Source organism: Diaphorina citri, unplaced genomic scaffold, assembly GCF_000475195.1.
Source record: "Diaphorina citri unplaced genomic scaffold, Diaci psyllid genome assembly version 1.1 scaffold84, whole genome shotgun sequence".
In the NCBI taxonomy this organism is placed as follows: Eukaryota; Metazoa; Arthropoda; class Insecta; order Hemiptera; family Psyllidae; genus Diaphorina; species Diaphorina citri.
In genome coordinates, this window is record NW_007377521.1 from 155,078 (window position 1) to 173,802 (window position 18,725).

At 37.7% G+C, this 18,725-nt stretch overlaps 1 protein-coding gene across 1 annotated transcript in view; it reads left to right on the forward strand.

Moving 5' to 3' along the window:
• The window catches only part of LOC103523627 (SH3 domain-containing kinase-binding protein 1), a 59,127-nt gene that overhangs the window by 8,103 nt on the left and 32,299 nt on the right, over positions 1-18,725 (forward strand). The window contains 1 exon segment of the mRNA XM_026833055.1: positions 4,683-4,829. Coding sequence (XP_026688856.1) covers positions 4,683-4,829 — 147 coding nt within the window.

Sequence of the window (18,725 nt, forward strand, 5' to 3'; positions counted from 1 at the left end):
AGATTTCACTAATGGAAGATTTTTTAGTGATCCAAAAAGGAGGAGTTTTTGAAAACTCCTGTTTGGACCATTAAAAACTCCTTTTTGGATGATTTAAAATTCTCCCATTAGTGAAATCTCTCATTAAGTTATTGGTGAAATCCACCATTAGTGTATACTTGTATTCCTTATGGAAACGATTCCCATGGTGCGCCATCTTGGATTTCCTATGGTTTAGTACTGGCGCCATTACGCCAAAAGAGGGGAATTCCCGTGAGTTACATGCTTGTGGTATGTTATACATTTAGTATTTCACCTACATGTCCTACATGAATAGTTAGAAGCGTTAGAACCAATCAAGAAGTCTACCATACTCAAAAAGCCCACTCTGAGGCTTAGGTGCAGGGGCAACTGCCCCAAAAGATGGGTTAAGCTTTTACGAATCAAGACGTCACTGAACTTCAGAAGAGACTTCAATTTTTGAAGGTGAAAAGTGAAACCCCACAAAAATGGAGTGCTATGAGTCCTACCTACTGGATGCTGCACACAGGAACTTCGTAAGAAAAGCTCCGCATTTCAATGTAATGTAATCTCATAGTAAGTTTCTACAAGTAGAACATTGAGTTTATGGTCCGATGTAGGTATGTTAGTAGGTAGATCTCCATTATCTACAAAGGAATACGTCTATATTATTCCAGTCGGCTTTGCTATTCCCCAAGTTCTGCAAAATTCGGTTAGCTTTTATAAGTGAATGAATACAGCACTTGTACTATACTAGTACAATCTACCTACAACATATTTCAATACCAGACCTCTCGTCTCAGAATTACACTTCACACGGTTTACAGAATAGTTATCTTAAACCACTCGTTCTGAGGAAGGTTGACCTCTAAACCACAGCTTAGAGGACATCGGGAATCGGTTTTTACTTTCTGTTGGGAATGGGTTCGTCTTTCTGGTTTCGTTTCAGGTTCATCTTTAGGGTTTGTTTCAGGTATCTCCTTATCTTATTTGCGTAATTGTGTATGCAAAGCGCGAGTTTATGTATAATACGGTTGAATAGGATTAAGAGACCACATGTTTCTACTAATCTACTTGGTTATTTATTTAAAAGAAAACAGAGATATAGTAATTAATTAAATGGACAGGGAGATGGTTATCTTTAGGCGTCAGCTTTAGATAGATAAGTTCCACAGGAGTCAAGGAAGAGAGTAATTAATTAAATGGACAGGGAGATGGTTATCTTTAGGCGTCAGCTTTAGATAGATAAGTTCCACAGGAGTCAAGGAAGAGAGAGAGAAATAGGGTGGGGAATCTAGAATCAAATTAAATTGATGGTTGATAGCTGTTTAGAGACCTACAGTTGAGGCACTTAAGCATAATCAACAGGTGTACTTAATTGACAGGAGTCTCCAAGTATTGAATTAAGCAGCGAGTACCTAATTATAACACTTAGGTGGCTTCTTAAAGTTCTAGATTAGAACAGGATGTTTCATTGTAGGTTCTATTGTTGGATTTATCATCATTTAGGCAGATGAGAAGGGGGACATGAGATAGAAAGCTTGTGGGTAGAGAGTGTCATAGAAAGAGCTCTGTATACCGTACAAAGAGTTACAGATGAAAGAAAGAGAAAATGAAGCTCTTATAGGTAATAATTCACAATTTGAATTTGTTGTGAGTAAACCTAGATTTCAAGTGGTTTAAAGTGTCAAATGAATGACATCTGTTTATTTTGTTTTGCTTCAGGTATTGTTTAGATGTATGAGTTTGAATGGTGTGCATGATGATTTTGCACATTTTGCATTTCATGTGTTGACTCATGACGATAGGAGCTTGTGGGTAGAGAGTGTCATAGAAAGAGCTCTGTATACCGTACAAAGAGTTACAGATGAAAGAAAGAGAAAATGAAGCTCTTATAAGTAATAATTCACGATTTAAATTTGTTGTGAGTAAACCTAGATTTCAAGTGGTTAAAAGTGTCAAATGAATGACATCTGTTTATTTTGTTTTGCTTCAGGTATTGTTTAGATTTATGAGTTTGAATGGTGTGCATGATGATTTTGCACATTTTGCATTTCATGTGTTGACTCATGACGATAGCATTGTGCCTACGAGGAGGTTTACATTGAGAGACGTTAGACCAGTATCATTTATAAGCGACTTTCCCCCTTTTCTCGCTAAAAGTAGAGCTCCTTTGGAATTAGCTTTGGATCTTATAAGTTATATCTCGTTCAAATCCCCCCCTCTCTTTATATTGTATGAAATATCCTCAATTGCCTACATGGAAAATTTCCAAGCTCGTATCTTTCATTGACCTAAACTGCATCGATTCTCTCACCCCAGCATTGTGCCTACGAGGAGGTTTACATTGAGAGACGTTAGACCAGTATCATTTATAAGCGACTTTCCCCCTTTTCTCGCTAAAAGTAGGGCTCCTTTGGAATTAGCTTTGGATCTTATAGGTTATATCTCGTTCAAATCCCCCCCTCTCTTTATATTGTATGAAATACTATCTCAATATCCTCAATTGCCTACATGAAAAAATTTCCAAGCTCGTATCTTTCATTGACCTAAACTGCATCGATTCTCTCACCCCGTATCTCCTTATGACCTCAACAGTAACGGCCTCTGTAGACTCAAATAACGATCCTAGTTCCAATAATTATCCGTGATCTAGACCAATAATATTAATATGTAGATAGAGACTTGATTACAGTTTTGTAATTAACTCGTAATGACTTCTATGTTCTTTCACGACTTGGTCTGCACCAGTATCCTATTTGACACAGACATAACGTCACTAATGAGCCCCCCATTGTTTTCCAGTTGCGATATTTCCACAGAAAAGGAAATGGATAACTGGAAATCAGCGGAGGAAACGAATGAATGATATGCCATCATAAACAGTTTGATCCTTAGCAGCGATATTTTCGTAGTGAAATCCTAGTATGTATTAATTTCATCTCCTTATGACCTCAACAGTAACGGCCTCTGTAGACTCAAATAACGATCCTAGTTCCAATAATTATCCGTGATCTAGACCAATAATATGTAGATAGAGACTTGATTACACTTTTGTAATTACTTCGTAATGACTTCTATGTTCTTTCACGACTTGGTCTCAGTATGGATTAAGACCTACTGGTCCCATTTACTCTGATGACTTTGTTTGTAAGAAACCTCAAGACTATAATGTCTCCAGTCTTCACAACCAACATGATTGGTTATAGAAATCAATTCAGGTCTGCATTGAATAGCTATTCGAGAAATCAAATTATCTCCGTGAACATTGTTCAATAGTGGTTAACTCGGTTACTATTCTTAGAAACGAGATAGTAACGAGAGGTTTTCATACGTAGTATTGTACCATCTCAGATACCAACATGATTGGTTATAGAAATCAATTCAGGTCTGCATTGAATAGCTATTCGAGAAATCAAATTATCTCCGTGAACATTGTTCAATACTGGTTAACTCGGTTACTATTCTTAGAAACGAGATAGTAACGAGATGTTTTCATACGTAGTATTGTACTATCTCAGATCACTAAATAGTCCATATTTTAATGTTTTCGTCGACATAATCACTTCTGAGTATTACAACTTTCAATTACTGTAATACTCTTATTTCAGTAATTGAAAGTCTGTAATATTCCTGACGCTATTTAGTCCTTTTTGCAGCGTAGGCAAGTAGGCAGACTTTAGAATTGTAGACAAAAATATCCCTACAACTTTCTTTACCTTAAGTTTTTTATTATTTTGCTTGCTTTTCGTTTTCGTGTGAATTTTTCACCTACAGTTGCATCTCCACTTGTGTTTATGGTTTACGCCCGGGCCTACCATTTCTGTCTGCAATTTCAGGTCTTCGTGACACCTGATGAGTACGCACACTATAATACGCACCTGACAGGTAGACCTGACCAGGTGTACCTGTCAGGTCTACCTGATAGTGAGTGGGAGGCCTTAGAAGAACCCGATCTGACTTTGAGAAAAATCTGCTGAAAAAGTTCATGTCAAGATACACATGCGTGCTTACTGGAACTCTCAGCTACCCTTGACAGGTGTTTTTAGAATAACCTCGTGGTGAATAAGGTTACCTTGGAATTGTACCAACTAAAATCCACCTCACATTTGGGAATCAGCCTGGATCTTGGTGAGCTTTGCTACAGTATTGACAGATCTATTGGTGCGCCCTGTATGTTTTGGTATAATGTCATAGCTATACATAGGCGCTATCGTCATGTATCTCATCTTGTATTCGCAGTTTAGTTTTCCACCTTGCCTGTCTTTAGTGTCGCTCCTCGCTATCTGACGAACATTGGAACATTTTCCGTAGGTACCTACCTACCTACCTACTGTCTATTAGTTGGTGTTGATTGGTCTGGCCATCCAGAGAGGAAACGCTGCATTGCATCCTATTTAGTCCTTTTTGCAGCGTAGGCAAGTAGGCAGACTTTAGAATTGTAGACAAAAATATCCCTACAACTTTCTTTACCTTAAGTTTTTATTATTTTTTTGCTTGCTTTTCGTGTGAATTTTTCACCTACAGTTGCATCTCCACTTGTGTTTATGATTTACGCCCGGGCCTACCATTTTTGTATACGTAAATTTTATTTAATTTGTTTGTTCAATCTTTGTAGCCTAGTTTGTTAGTTCAATGTGTTTGTGCACTTGTGTTTCTGTTTGCATGATCACCTTGTGTAGTCGATGTAATGCCCCCCGAAATCCCCGCTTCTCCTTTACCCACTGAAGAGGACGTGGTCCCACAGGAGGAAGAGGAGAATGTAAACACAGTGGAGGTGATAACATCAGCCACCTCCACCACCATCCCGTGCTTACCGCCCAAACCAGGTAAGAAATGGACGAGACATGAAAAAAAGGTGATGGGACTTAAAAAAGGTGGACTTATGGTAAATTTCGCCAATGATTTAATGAGAGATTTCACTAATGGAAGATTTTTTAGTGATCCAAAAAGGAGGAGTTTTTGAAAACTCCTGTTTGGACCATTAAAAACTCCTTTTTGGGTGATTTAAAATTCTCCCATTAGTGAAATCTCTCATTAAGTTATTGGTGAAATCCACCATTAGTGGGTTGTATACTTGTATTCCTTATGGAAACGATTCCCATGGTGCGCCATCTTGGATTTCCTATGGTTTAGTACAGGCGCCATTACGCCAAAAGAGGGGAAACGAGCTTCAGAAGAGGGGAAATTCCGAAGGGAAATTACGACTTTATTAGTCAAACGTAATGGTAAGAATGCAATATTATCTAACATGAATTTCCTTAACAAATAGTTCAGTGAATTACTTTTTTAGACGGTCTGACAGACCTTATAGGTCTCTAGATGTGTCTGCCACTTACGCTCAAACTGGCAAACTGTCAGACAGTCTGAGCGCGAGTGGCGGGTATTATAAATTGGGAAGTTAATAAAGCAAATCTGCTTAGGTGTGCATCCCAATAGTTGTTACAATACATTCTTTAACACTTTCCTTATTTCCATCGTATGCTATAAGTACCTATACCTGTGCTATGTGAGGCAAGTTGCACAATCGAAAACTTCTTTGCATGTTTTCGTCGTTTCAATCTGTTTGTCCCGGTACCGTTCAAGATTTCGGTCTGTGTGTCTCTGGTCTTATTTTGTATTTCATAACTTGAAGTTAGCTGAGCACTGTTCTGCATGCTTTCATATTCATCCTGACTTGTACTAGATATGTACCTCTATAGTCTGTACGATTGTAACTTTATTAATCCTGACTTGTACTAGCTACCTCTATACCTCTATCTAATATTTATATACGATTGTAACTTACTCCAGCATGAAGTTGTTGGTCCATTATGTAGCTTTTTGTTTACTCTTGCATGTCCTTTATATTCGAGTACCCTTTTATCATTGAAACGTGTTTGTCTAATACAGGGTAGTCCCAAACTCCCACCAAGTCCTCTGCGAATATTGTTGAATCAATGAAGGAAATAGCCTGGTCTAATCCGTCATCATTATATGCTAGACATCCTATCTGATTTGGCATATTTCTCGTGATAAATGTCAACATTGCCAACCAAATATTTACGACTTTTCATTAGTTTTTTTTCCCATTATGTAGATAGAGTGGTTAAAAAAAGCAAGTAAACATACAACCTACATAACTTATTAAGTTCTATGCGTATCTGTGTGCAAAGACGTTTAGTAGGTAATAGGTATGAGGTATGTAATGTTAATGTACATTGAATATCTATTTTCAAATTCAATTAATTGATTTTCAGTAAAATTCATTTTCATGGAGACTTTTTTTTTGCTACCTACAGGTTTTTTTAGACCCTCTGTATAATTTGCTGTGATATATGCCATAATTATCCTGCATCATAATTACTCAGCGCGGTCATATTAACATAGATATTTGTAAGCTACTAGCTACTGGTCAGGTTGGTTTTAGTAGGTTGGTTGTAATATGTAATGGATGGTCACCTGGTTAGAATATCATGGTCATCATGTGTGACTCGGTTGCTTAGGGTAGGTGCACTCGCAGACGGACTCAATTGTAGAGGGGATAAATTTTGTTGTTGTTTTAGAGTAATTTAGAGACTCTAGCTGTTTTAGCTGGAACACATCACATACCTTCAGGCACACTCCATTTGTCAAGGGTCCTTGCCCTTGGGATCAATTTAATTTGAAGCTTTCGCCGAATGGTGACGGCAGAATAAAAAGAAGATATCTTTTTGTATCTGCCACCTACACCGGCTGATGGTCTCTAGCCATGTTTGTTTTCAAAGGGTTCTCTCTGCTTTAAAGAACAAGCACGAGTCCTCAAGATGGTTGACTGGGGGGAGGGGATGAATAGAATATACCTTGTTTAGCCTGGACGAATAGGACTGAAGTCTCTTTACCCCAGCAGTCTAAACAAGGCTTCGTATTTTTGATGGGATAATACATCAGAGGATGAGATATCAATTTGTTATGAAAAAAAAACCTTGCCTAATTTGAAGATACGGCCTAAGAGGTGCAATATCTAGTATACCAAACCTGCTGTACCTAGTTGCTATTGATTCTTATACGCATTTCTTATAATAAACATACGAGTAGTACCTGTGAAGATGTGTATATAACAAAAGAGAAAGATCTGTTTTTAGATAAAAACCTGTCTTGGGACTTGAAAGTCTAAATACAGCAAGTCTGTATAAAGCATTTAGTTATTTACCTATATTCCTTAGAAACGTCTTTGAAATTTCGAAACCCTCTATAATTTCGATATTAAACGTTGTCTACCTAAATCTTCTTATACCTATATCTACGAGCAGTGGCCTAGCGTCCATGTAGGGCGTGTATGGCGGCCATACACTCGAAATTTCACTCAAATACCCTTAAATATTGACTTTAAATAATTAATGTATTTTTATTAGATGAATAAAAATTATTATCCCTTAAAATTGTTAAAAATCCCTTAAAATACTTAAATCCATTTTTATCCCAGTCAGACCTGAAAAATCCCCGAAAAGGGATAAAAATCCCACTGTGTCGGGATTAGATACAGTAAGAACACTATATAGGGCACCTTACACCGCTATGTATGAAAGGTATTACTGAAAGGTATTACATGCCCAACCACGTCTATTTTGGTATGGAATTGTAGACTACGAGTAATTAAATCTAAACAACATACAACAATCTAAAAAAATAGAAAACACTATTTTGACTTACCCCTCCCCAGCCCAAGGCGCGGGCTAAATCATTGCCAGTTCCTAGGGGCAAAACCCCCACTGCAGGGGGCGGTACGAAGCCCATTTGGTCCAGCACGGACAGAACCCAGCCGACGGTTCCGTCAAAGAAGCTTTCGATATAATCAAAAGAAAAATTCTGTACCCAGAAATTTCCAAGAAGAAAAATAGATATCCTTAGGAAATAAAAAAAGAGAAAAAAGAAAAGACACACACACATATTATTTTCGTTTGAAATATGACACGTTCTTTCTCTCTCATTCTCATTCTCTTTCCCTTTCTCTTTCTCTCTTTCTCTCTCTCTCTCTCTCTCTCTCTCTCAACCCGTCGGATTATTCAACATAACGAGAGGGAGGGAGAGAGAAAGAGATAGGAGTAAGAATTTTCACAAGAAAAACTAGCTGGGGGTACAAGAACGAACAAATGATAGGGAAAGGTTGTAAAAAGAAGAACAAAAATCTTGTGTGAACATCACAGGACTTTCTATTTCATTAAGCACCTAGGTGAAAAAAAAAATCAACTTTTTTTCGGACTTGGAAAAATAGGACCATTCGCTAAGCATCTCTTTTTTGTACTCAGGGAACCCTAAAACGGATAGATATTTCCGTCCATTTCCCGATTTTAAAGATTTGGCAGAGATAGGGGTAAGAATTTTCACAAGAAAAACTAGCTGGGGGTACAAGAACGAACAAATGATAGGGAAAGGTTGTAAAAAGAAGAACAGAAATCTCGTGTGAACATCACACGACTTTCTATTGCATTAAGCACCTAGGTGAAAAAAAAAAACCAACTACTTTTTTCAGACTTGGAAAAATAGGACCATTCGCTAAGCTGCTAAGCATCTCTTTTTTGTACTCAGGGAACCCTAAAACGGATATTTCCGTCCATTTCCCGATTTTAAAGATTTGGCCCGAATCCCATTAGAAAGTATATACGTTCCCTGTAGAGTGTAGGTACATAATGTAGGTAATGGAAAGTAAAAAGAAGAAAAAGTGACACATTTATCCTTTTCTATGTGTCTCTTTACCCTTTTCGAAATCCAATACCTTTGTTTTTTTAATTTCAACCAACACCTAGGTACTGTAACAAGACTGTAAGCTTCAAAGAAATATAGGTGTGATATTGGATAATTGGATTCGCCTTCTCTGTTGGTACCTTTATTCTTAAATAATAAAAAGGTTAAAAAACGGCTACTAAAAAAGAAGGCTGCCAGCCTAGTTAGTTTGGTTGGCCGCGGGTTCGATTCCCGCCCGGGGCGGATTTTATCCTAAACGGATAATGTTCGTTCTCGGAACGGCTGGCTTTCTCCTATCCTGTCTTCTATTTCGGGATGATAAGACCACAGTTACAGTTCCCTCTATCAAACCTCTTTAAAAAAGGCCATTATTATTACACTTACTAGTCTGGCGGTGAGACGTTAAACAAGAAGTAGACCAGCAAGACCAGCTTAGTCTGGCTGTGGGGCTTTAAACAGGGAGTATACCAGCTTGAATTTCCCTTGCTAAAGAAATACCAAAGGTTGAGTGCGAAGGGCATCCACTCGTAAAATTTGTAGCCAAAACCAAATGTCAGCTCAAAGCAATCACCCTAGGTAGTGGTCAAGACGCTCGCCTGGTAAATAAGAGGGCGTGGGTTCGATCCCAGCCGAGGCATGGAATTTTATCCTCTTTTTTTTTGAGATTTTGACCACACAATAATGGAGCTCTAAGGGTTAGGTGGTAGAGAACGCCTCCGGCGTTAACCTCGCCTAGTGGTTACCTTCCACTCAAGAGTCTATTATTTTTGTTATTATTAGGTAGGGCTGATCTTGAGAGGCTTACGAAAAACACCAACCCCGGCGAAAAGGCGAGGAAAAAGAAGACTTCAATAGGTACTTGGACTTACCTACTTACTTTATTTTACTTTGGGACTTACTTTACTACCTTGTCTATACTTACTTTCACTACGCTACGTCGGTAGCGTAGTGGTCAAGACGCTCGCCTGGTAAACAGGAGGGCGTGGGTTCGATCCCAGCCGAGGCATGGTATTAATTTATCCTCATTTATTTGAGATTTTGACCACACAATAATGGAGCTCTAAGGAGTCTAAAGGTTAGGTGGTAGAAAACGCCTCCGGCGTTAACCTCGCCACACAATAATGGAGCTCTAAGGAGTCTAAGGGTTAGGTGGTAGAGAACGCCTCCGGCGTTAACCTCGCCTAGTGGTTACCTTCCACTCAAGAGTCTATTATTTTTGTTATTATTAGGTAGGGCTGATCTTGAGAGGCTTACGAAAAACACCAACCCCGGCGAAAAGGCGAGGAAAAAGAAGACTTCAATAGGTACTTGGGCTTACCTAATTACTTTATTTTACTTTGGGACTTACTTTACTACCTTGTCTACTTACTTTACTACACTGTTTACATTTCCCCTTCTGCGAGCGGCGATGTACCCAATGGTGATGAATGCACGTATGTTCCCTGTACTGACGAACTCCCACGTCTCGGAATGAAGGCTTGCACGTGAACTTGACCTTGTCCAATAGGATGCTGATGCACGACGCATGCGCGACGATCTTGCACGCGGGACAGCGCATGCGTGGACCGTGTTTCTGAAATCAGACGGTAGAGCGCGCCCATGTTAGTTGGATTTTCTCTTGTTAGAGTGTAGGGTGGGTTGGGGAAATCTTCGATTTCGGACGATGAGACCTTAGCAGTTACATTTCCCCTCTATTAAATCTCTTAAAAAGAAAAAAAAAAAATGCCCTCAAAATTACCCAATCTAAATAACCAACCCTGTTTTTTTCCCTTTTGAGGATAATCTTTAGGTGGGTTGGGGAAATCTTCGATTTCGGACGATGAGACCTTAGCAGTTACATTTCCCCTCTATTAAATCTCTTAAAAAGAAAAAAAAATGCCCTCAAAATTACCCAATCTAAATAACCAACCCTATTTTTCCCTTTTGAGGATAATCTTTACTTAAATTAATAAATTTAGGTGGTTTCCATTTTATTTTTTTATGATCGCCCGACAATAATTTGGATATGCAATATGCGTTACATAAAACACAGGTGTTGCCTAGCGGTTGCCTATTGAAGCTGGACATATCGTACCATTTTCCAGTAGTACAGGAAAAACCACTTTCGGGATCATAAAACTCAACTGATTGGCAATAAGGAATAAGAAAACTAGCTGACTGACCTCCAGGCAATATGCGAAACAGCGGTTTACATCGTTTGGTGAAAGAAAATTTCGGAAAAGTCGTACCATTTTCCAGTAGTACAGGAAAAACCACTTTCGGGATCATAAAACTCAACTGATTGGCAATAAGGAATAAGAAAACTAGCTGACTGACCTCCAGGCAATATGCGAAACAGCGGTTTACATCGTTTGGTGAAAGAAACTTTCGGAAAAGTCGTACCATTTTCCAGTAGTACAGGAAAAACCACTTTCGGGATCATAAAACTCAACTGATTGGCAATAAGGAATAAGAAAACTAGCTGACTGACCTCCAGGCAATATGCGAAACAGCGGTTTACATCGTTTGGTGAAAGAAACTTTCGGAAAAGTCGTACCATTTTCCAGTAGTACAGGAAAAACCACTTTCGGGATCATAAAACTCAACTGATTGGCAATAAGGAGTACGATTCCTGTACTACTGGAAAAGGGCGGTGGTTAGTACACTAACCACTTTTTGATATGCCATTTCTATCATATCAAATTCCATAACTGTTTGTTTGTTCCACAAAATAGTACGCCATATCATAAAAAATGAAGTACCTAACTCAAAATTCAGAAACAAGACAAAAAAAAATCTGCCCCACTAGGGGGTAAAATCAGGTGGTTAGTTTATTAACCACCACCCCTGAAAGGTTCCACAAGCTTGAAAATATCTGCCCCTACTGCGCTCTAAAAAGGTGGTCAGTACATTAACCACCGCCCTTGAAAGAGTTAAAGCGCTCAGCTTGAAAATATCTGCCCCTACTGCGCTCTAAAAAGGTGGTCAGTACATTAACCACCGCCCTTGAAAGAGTTTTAAATGAATAAATTTAGGTGGTTTCCATTTTATTTTTTTATGATCGCCCGACAATAATTTGGATATGCAATATGCGTTACATAAAACACAGGTGTTGCCTAGCGGTTGCCTATTGAAGCTGGACATAGCATTGTTGTATTTTGAGCAACACTACCCACAGGAAATATGACAACACTGTGTTTACGAGTGAGGTCAGAAGGGAAAAAAAATTCACAGTTGAGGATTTTGTATGAATTCAGGTCTTCATTCAGTAAATTAGTTCCTCCCGACAATAATTTGGATATGCAATATGCGTTACATAAAACACAGGTGTTGCCTAGCGGTTGCCTATTGAAGCTGGACATAGCATTGTTGCATTTTGAGCAACACTGCCCACAGGAAATATGACAACACTGTGTTTACGAGTGAGGTCAGAAGGGAAAATAATTTCACAGTTGAGGATTTTGTATGATTCTCTCTCTCTCTCTCTCTCTCTCTCTCTCTCTCTCTTGTCTTAACGTCAGTTGTAATATTTTCCCGTATTTAATGAGATGCCTCTAACCTCAAAGAGAGAGAGAGAGAGAGAGAGAGAAGTAAAAACACTAAACAAGGCAGAAGAAAGTGGAAGAGAGAGAAAGTAAGTCATGAGGAACACAGGAAAAAGATTACGTATGCAAATGAGGAAGTGAGAGAGAGAGAGAGAAAGAAAGAAAGTGAGAAAGAAAGCGAGAGAGAGATAGAGTGAGGAAGAGATGGAGGTATCAAAAAAAAAAATAATAATAATAATAAAAAGCAAGAGATTCTATGGGAGAAAGAAGAGGAGGATAAAAAAAAAAAAAAAAAAAAATAATAAAAAGCAAGAGATTCTATATAAGCTTAAAAAAAAAAAAAAAAATCAGATTAGATTAATTCACATGGTACCTACCTACATTAATATTTTCTAGTGCCTACGATTTTCTCTGAAATACCACGGACCGTAGGTATAGCATAGGGTATAGGTTAGGTACTCGTAGGTATATTATTGTATAGGAACCTAGGAAACTGTTGAGTGAAAATGAGGGATTTTTTTAATTTTTTTTATTTTATTATTATTATTTGTTATGTTTAAAAATATTTTTTTTTTTACATTATTTTCTTTTTTATGTGAATCTACCCACGAATACAGTTTAATTATTTTTGAAAAAATATTTTTTAATTGATACCTACCTCTAATAATAATTAAAAAAAAAAAAAGATGAGTGTTCCACCGCCGTTTTTATTTCGTAGCAACGAAACAACTGCTACATTAGACGCATGTGGCCTGTGTTTTAGCATGCCCATCCCGTAGTATGCCTCTCATCAGGTGGGCGAGAAGAGACACAATACTTCCCATTTAGGTGCTGGGTCAACACGAGAACAGCAGAAAGTAACCCGTTGAAATATTTGCAATCGAAAAACGAGTACAAATTTTTGTCGATGGTGGGATTCGAACCCCGGGACCTTCTGCATGGCAAGCAAGCGCGTTACCACTGGACCTCCATTTCTCATACCTCTATTTGGATGTTACCTTCTATTTTAATAACAAAAGTAAGATATCAAATAGTTTTGTAAATATTTTGAATTTAAAAAGTTCAAGAAGAAAAGTACAAAGATCTTGCACACAATGTTGGGGGAAAAAAACTTTGTATGATGTTTCGTTTTAGTTTTGTTTATACAGGGTGTCTATAAAATGAAAGCTGAAACAGTTTCTTTTGAAGTTGTATGGGATTCTCTGAAAATAAGTAGGTACCTATCTCAAAAAAAAAAAAAAATTTTTTTTTAAATTGTTTGGGGTTCTTTTAAAAAAAAAAGGATTTGCAAAAAAAAAAAAAAAAAAAAAAAAAAAAGATTTTTTTCAATATAAATTACATAAAAAACCCCCTGGTTGAGACAATCTTTGGGTAAATTAATATTATCAAACAAAAGATTTTCTAATTTTCTCTCTTTTTGGGGCAATTAACGGGACGAGGTAATTTTGTAGGATTATTTATACACCCTGTATAGAGTATAAACAAAAAAATGTTTTACAATTTAAGTAAAAAAACACAAACAAGAGAAAAACTGGGAACAAAAACTTAAGAACACAATAAAGTTAGAAAAGAAGAAGGTTAGAGGAATCCCTCCCTAATTTTAATTCTCCTTTTCTTTTTACCTACTTTCTGGTGCTTTTTTTTCTGTTTTTACAACTTGAGCATTTTTTTTCTTCTAATTTTTGCTTTCCATAGTCTATTTTTCAGAAGACAAGCACATTTTTAATCTACAATTTTAAACACCCAATACCTAGATGTGAAAATAGAAAGTATTACTAACTTAAAAGCCCTAGATACCTATGTTTTCTTCTTCTTCTTCTTCTTCTTCTTCTTCTTCTTCTTCTTCTTCTTCTTGTAGGTAGGTAGGTATTCAAATTTTTCAAAACAACATCGTTAAAAATACATGGTAGGTAGGTACCTAACAATCCTACATGTCAGAATTTTTCTGCTTTTTGCATCTTTAAAAACAACTCGCTTCAGCTGCTTTTGCGCCCTTTTGAAATGTAAAAAAATATAAAAAAAATTGAATTTCATGTTAATTTTTTTACGTACCTACCTTTGTAGGTAGAGTACAAAAATAAAAATATAAAGGCTCTACTTACAGCCTACAGTTACCTACCTCTTTTTGCTGAGCAAAGGGGTTTTTTCTGGCGTAAGGAGGTAGGAGAGAAATTTCATCTGTTTTTATTTTCAGCGTGAGTAAGTTGAAGAGGAATTTTAAATAGGAAATTTATACACACCAATCCTTTTGGGTGCTCTTTTAAAAAATGATATACCGTAGAATGGGGTAAACCGTGAACACGTAGGAGTATGAATAAAACTCGGCCTACTTGGAATACTTGGGGTGATCCTAAATTACTGGTAGCATAGCGTAGGAGTCTTGGCCTTTTTTTTTTTTATTTTTTTTCCTCTGAACTCTGAAGAATTTCTCACTCTCCCTCCCTCCCTCCCTCCCTCTCTCTCCCCTCTCTCTGTCTCTCTCTCTCCATTTTTCTTTTCTCTCTGTCTTTATACCTCTTTCACTATTTCTTTCTCCTCATAATTCTATTTCTATCCTCTTCCTTTTTACCTTCTCTCCTTTCTCTCTGTTTCTCTGCCTTCCAGTTTTTGACTCTTTCTTTCTCGAAATATTGTTTGCCTGTGGATTAGCATTTAAATTGTTTATTCAAAATTTACCTGTTTATTCAAACTTAACCTTAGACATCTCACCCACACTTTTCATATAGGTACCTATGTATATTGTACTTATTGTACATAATAATATTATATTAAATTATAATACGGAAGGAAATAACCCCAAACGCCCAAACCCTAAGCCCTAGGTTGTGAGGAAATCAGAACACTGCAAAGTGGGGTAAACAAGACACTGGAGTGAACTGAACCGTGAGGGTACCTTAGCAGTATAAAGTGGTTCTTCTTCATTTCCTAGGTGTATTCTAAAAAATCTGGTGTGAACATCACACGACTTTCCTTATCCTATTGAATGATGGTTATTTGTGTGCAAACAAGACACTGGAGTGAACTGAACCGTGAGGGTACCTTAGCAGTATAAAGTGGTTCTTCTTCATTTCCTAGGTGTATTCTAAAAAAAAGTCATGTGTTTTATTTCCCTCTTTCTTTCTCTTTCCCTCCCTCTTCCTATCTCTCTCTCTCTTTCTCTCTCTCTCTCTCTCTCTCTCTCTCTCTCTCTCGCTTCTCTATCAGGAACCATATAATTAAAACAACAATGGAACATGGAATAATGGCACAACATACAAGAGGAAATACGGTAAAGAATAACAATACACAAATAATAGCCCCACTCTCTCTCTCTCTCTCTCTCTCTCTCTCTCTCTCTCTCTCTCTCTCTCTCTCTCTCTCTCTCTCTCTCTCGCTTCTCCACCAGGAACCATATAATTAAAACAACAATGGAACATGGAATAATGGCACAGCATACAAGAGGAAATACGGTAAAGAATAACAATACACAAAAAATAGCCCCAAGAAGTTTCGACAGACAGAAAGTTAGAAATGCAGAAGGAAACACAATACAAACAAGAAATAAAGAAGAAGAAGAAGAAAAAAAAAACATGAGAAGAAAGAAAGGGAGGGAGAGACGTGGGGAAGAGAGAGAGAGAGAGAGAGAGAGAGAGAGAGAGAGAGAGAATGGCAGGAAAAAGACGACTCGTCAAAATAAGAAGGAAGGGGGAGAAGAAAAAGAAGTAGTAGTAGAAGAAGAAGAAGAAGAAGGAGAAAAAAAGAATTTTTTTTGCCATTATGAGGTTCCATTGTGCATAAAAAAAGAATGAGAAAAACGGAAAAAAGAGAAGAGGAAGAAGACGAAAAAGAAATTTACAACATAAAAAGGAAGAAAAAATAACTAATAGGTATGGAGGATATACCTAGACGAATGGATGGTGAAGAGAAAATGAGAAAGAATCGTGAGAGTGAGAGAGGACAAAATGTAAGAGGGAAGAAAAAAGGGCCTGAGGCTTGCATTCTTCACGATAGAGGACTGCCACACAATGAGAGAGAAAGAGAGAGAGAGAGAGCGAGAGAGTGAGAGAGAAAGAGAGAGAGAGAGAGAACGAGAGAGGGAGAGAGAGAGGAGAAAAGAGAAAAATGAGGACGGAATAAGTGCGAAAGAAAGAGAAGATTTTTTTAAGAGGTTTGATAGAGGGAACTGTAGACCTTATAAAAGCTTTGAGAGAAGGATAGGAGAAAGACAGTTGTTCCGAGAACGAGTAACTTTGTTGAGAATAGAAATAGAATCCGCCCCAGGCATGCAGGAATCGAACCCGCGACCTAGCGCTTACAAGGCAGACGCGCTACCCTCCAAGCTAACTCGGCTGGCGAAAAGAACAAAAAGGGTTCTGTACCTAAAACATAAAATAAATAAAAAAAAATGCTCATTAGTTTTCGACCACCCTAATCCTGAATAAGTCCTACAGTTCTTTGAACTTTTAGTCATTTTAATGAACAGAGGAATAACAACACAAACAACAACAACAACACCGAAATACTCATAATTACAAATGGATGATTATGAAACCTGAAAAGTATGGAAGCCTAAGCCTAAGTCAGCATACAACCAAGAGGCCTTTTCAGATTTCGAACTGAATAGACAGATTTAATTTTAAATAACCATGCCTTACCTAAAAAAAAAATGGAAAAGTCGGAATAATATACCTAATGGATTTGATAAATGAAAGAAAAATTGAACATGTTTTGGAAAAAGAAAACTGTTTTGAAAGAAAAATTACGAAAAATATGTCCCGTAACTTGGAGATTTGAGGAAAAATGGAGACCAAGAGAAAATCGAAGAAAGAGAACCTCAAATGAAAAAGCAGAGAAGAAAAATGAAAAAACCTACCCTTCATGTGGAAAGAAAATCGTCTTTTCTTTTTTAGAGAGATCTCGGAATGATAGAAAAATGAATATGCCTACCCTTAATGTGGAAGGAAATTCGTCTTTTCTTTTTCTATAGAGAATAAGGTAAAAACATAAATAGGCAAATGAATAAACATAAAAGAGAGTGAAAAGAGAGAGAGAAAGAGAGAGAGAGAGAGAGAGAGAGAGAGAAAGAGAAATAAAATATATGAAACAGGGATGTACCTAAAGGTTGAGAGAAAAATGTAAAATAAGAGAAGAGGAATCAGAACTGATGATAGGGAGGGAGAGAGAGAGAATCTTTTTTGCTTTACTGCAAAGTTTTTCGTCTTCTTCAATCTAATTTACGTACTCAGAACTTTGCAGCCAAAGGCTATTTTTTGCCTGCATAAAATAATAATAATAAAAAAAACATCCAAAACCTAAGTTTTATCAAAGATTTTCTACACAATAAGTGGAAGATGAAAAAAATACTCGATTGGATCCTTTGGGGCTCCATAGGGCCCCCGATATTTTGCGAAGAAGTTCTGCTGTTCTTTTTCTTGAATCAGCATCTTTCTCCGAACGACGAACGACAAGTAGGAACGGGCTCTAAACTTTAAGCTAAAAAAAACACTACTATCACATCACGTGATGAGCTCATGGGTAGTCAGAGAGTTCAAATATGGGATATGGTTCAAAGTTCTCCCATAATATAGTATAAGTGATTTCGTTAATGACAGCCAGACTGTCCTGGTGAGCTCACGTGATGTGATAGTAGTGTGTTTCTAGTTTCTAATACCTTTAGGCCAGACACTCACTATCAGGTAGACCTGACAGGCGGACCTGATCAGGTGTAGGTACCTGTCAGGTCTACCTCATAGTAAGTGGGCTTTACACTTATGGATGTTGCGATGGCCAGTTATCGCCTGGTTCTGATCTGAACCAGCCGGGGCCCAGCGATTTTACCCTTTCTGCCATTGAGTCTTGACATAAACTTCGAGCTCTTGCCTTCTCTTCAAATTACAAAACAATGGCCACTTACCGTACAGTCTGAATCAGACACGTAACACATATCACCGGAAGCATTGGTAGGAACCCACAGATGGTCCCCATTGAGGGCTCCATCACTCCAGTCTGGGGTCTGACGGATTTGTCTGGACGTTGCGTCGGAGCCATCCCCTTGAACTGCCTTTCTGTAAGCACAAAGTGAGGAATAGGAGGCGTGAGATTTCTATTTGAATTGAAATTTGAACTGTGTACATAATATGTAGGTAAATGAGTAGTTTTAGGTATATTGAACAATAGTTTAGGTAGAATATTTACATAATAATTATTATTGTAGAACAGGCTTGTCCAACCCGCGGCCCGCGAAGGCCCGCCTAAAAAAATGAACGAAAGAAAATGAGAAATAACAGTAAATATATATTGTCGATATTCACGCACTTGTGTCAGCTGCAGAGTGTCCACAGAAATCGCACTAATGTCATCATGTGGTAAGTTTTCGTAATAAAATAAAATTAGGTATATTATAATTACATTACACCAGGCCACCCCCCCCCCGTGAGTTGAGTTTTTGCGGCCCGCCAACTCTTGTCCCAAAAGCTTGGAATCCCCGTGGGCTCCCGGAGTTCTCTGGTTCCGCCATCT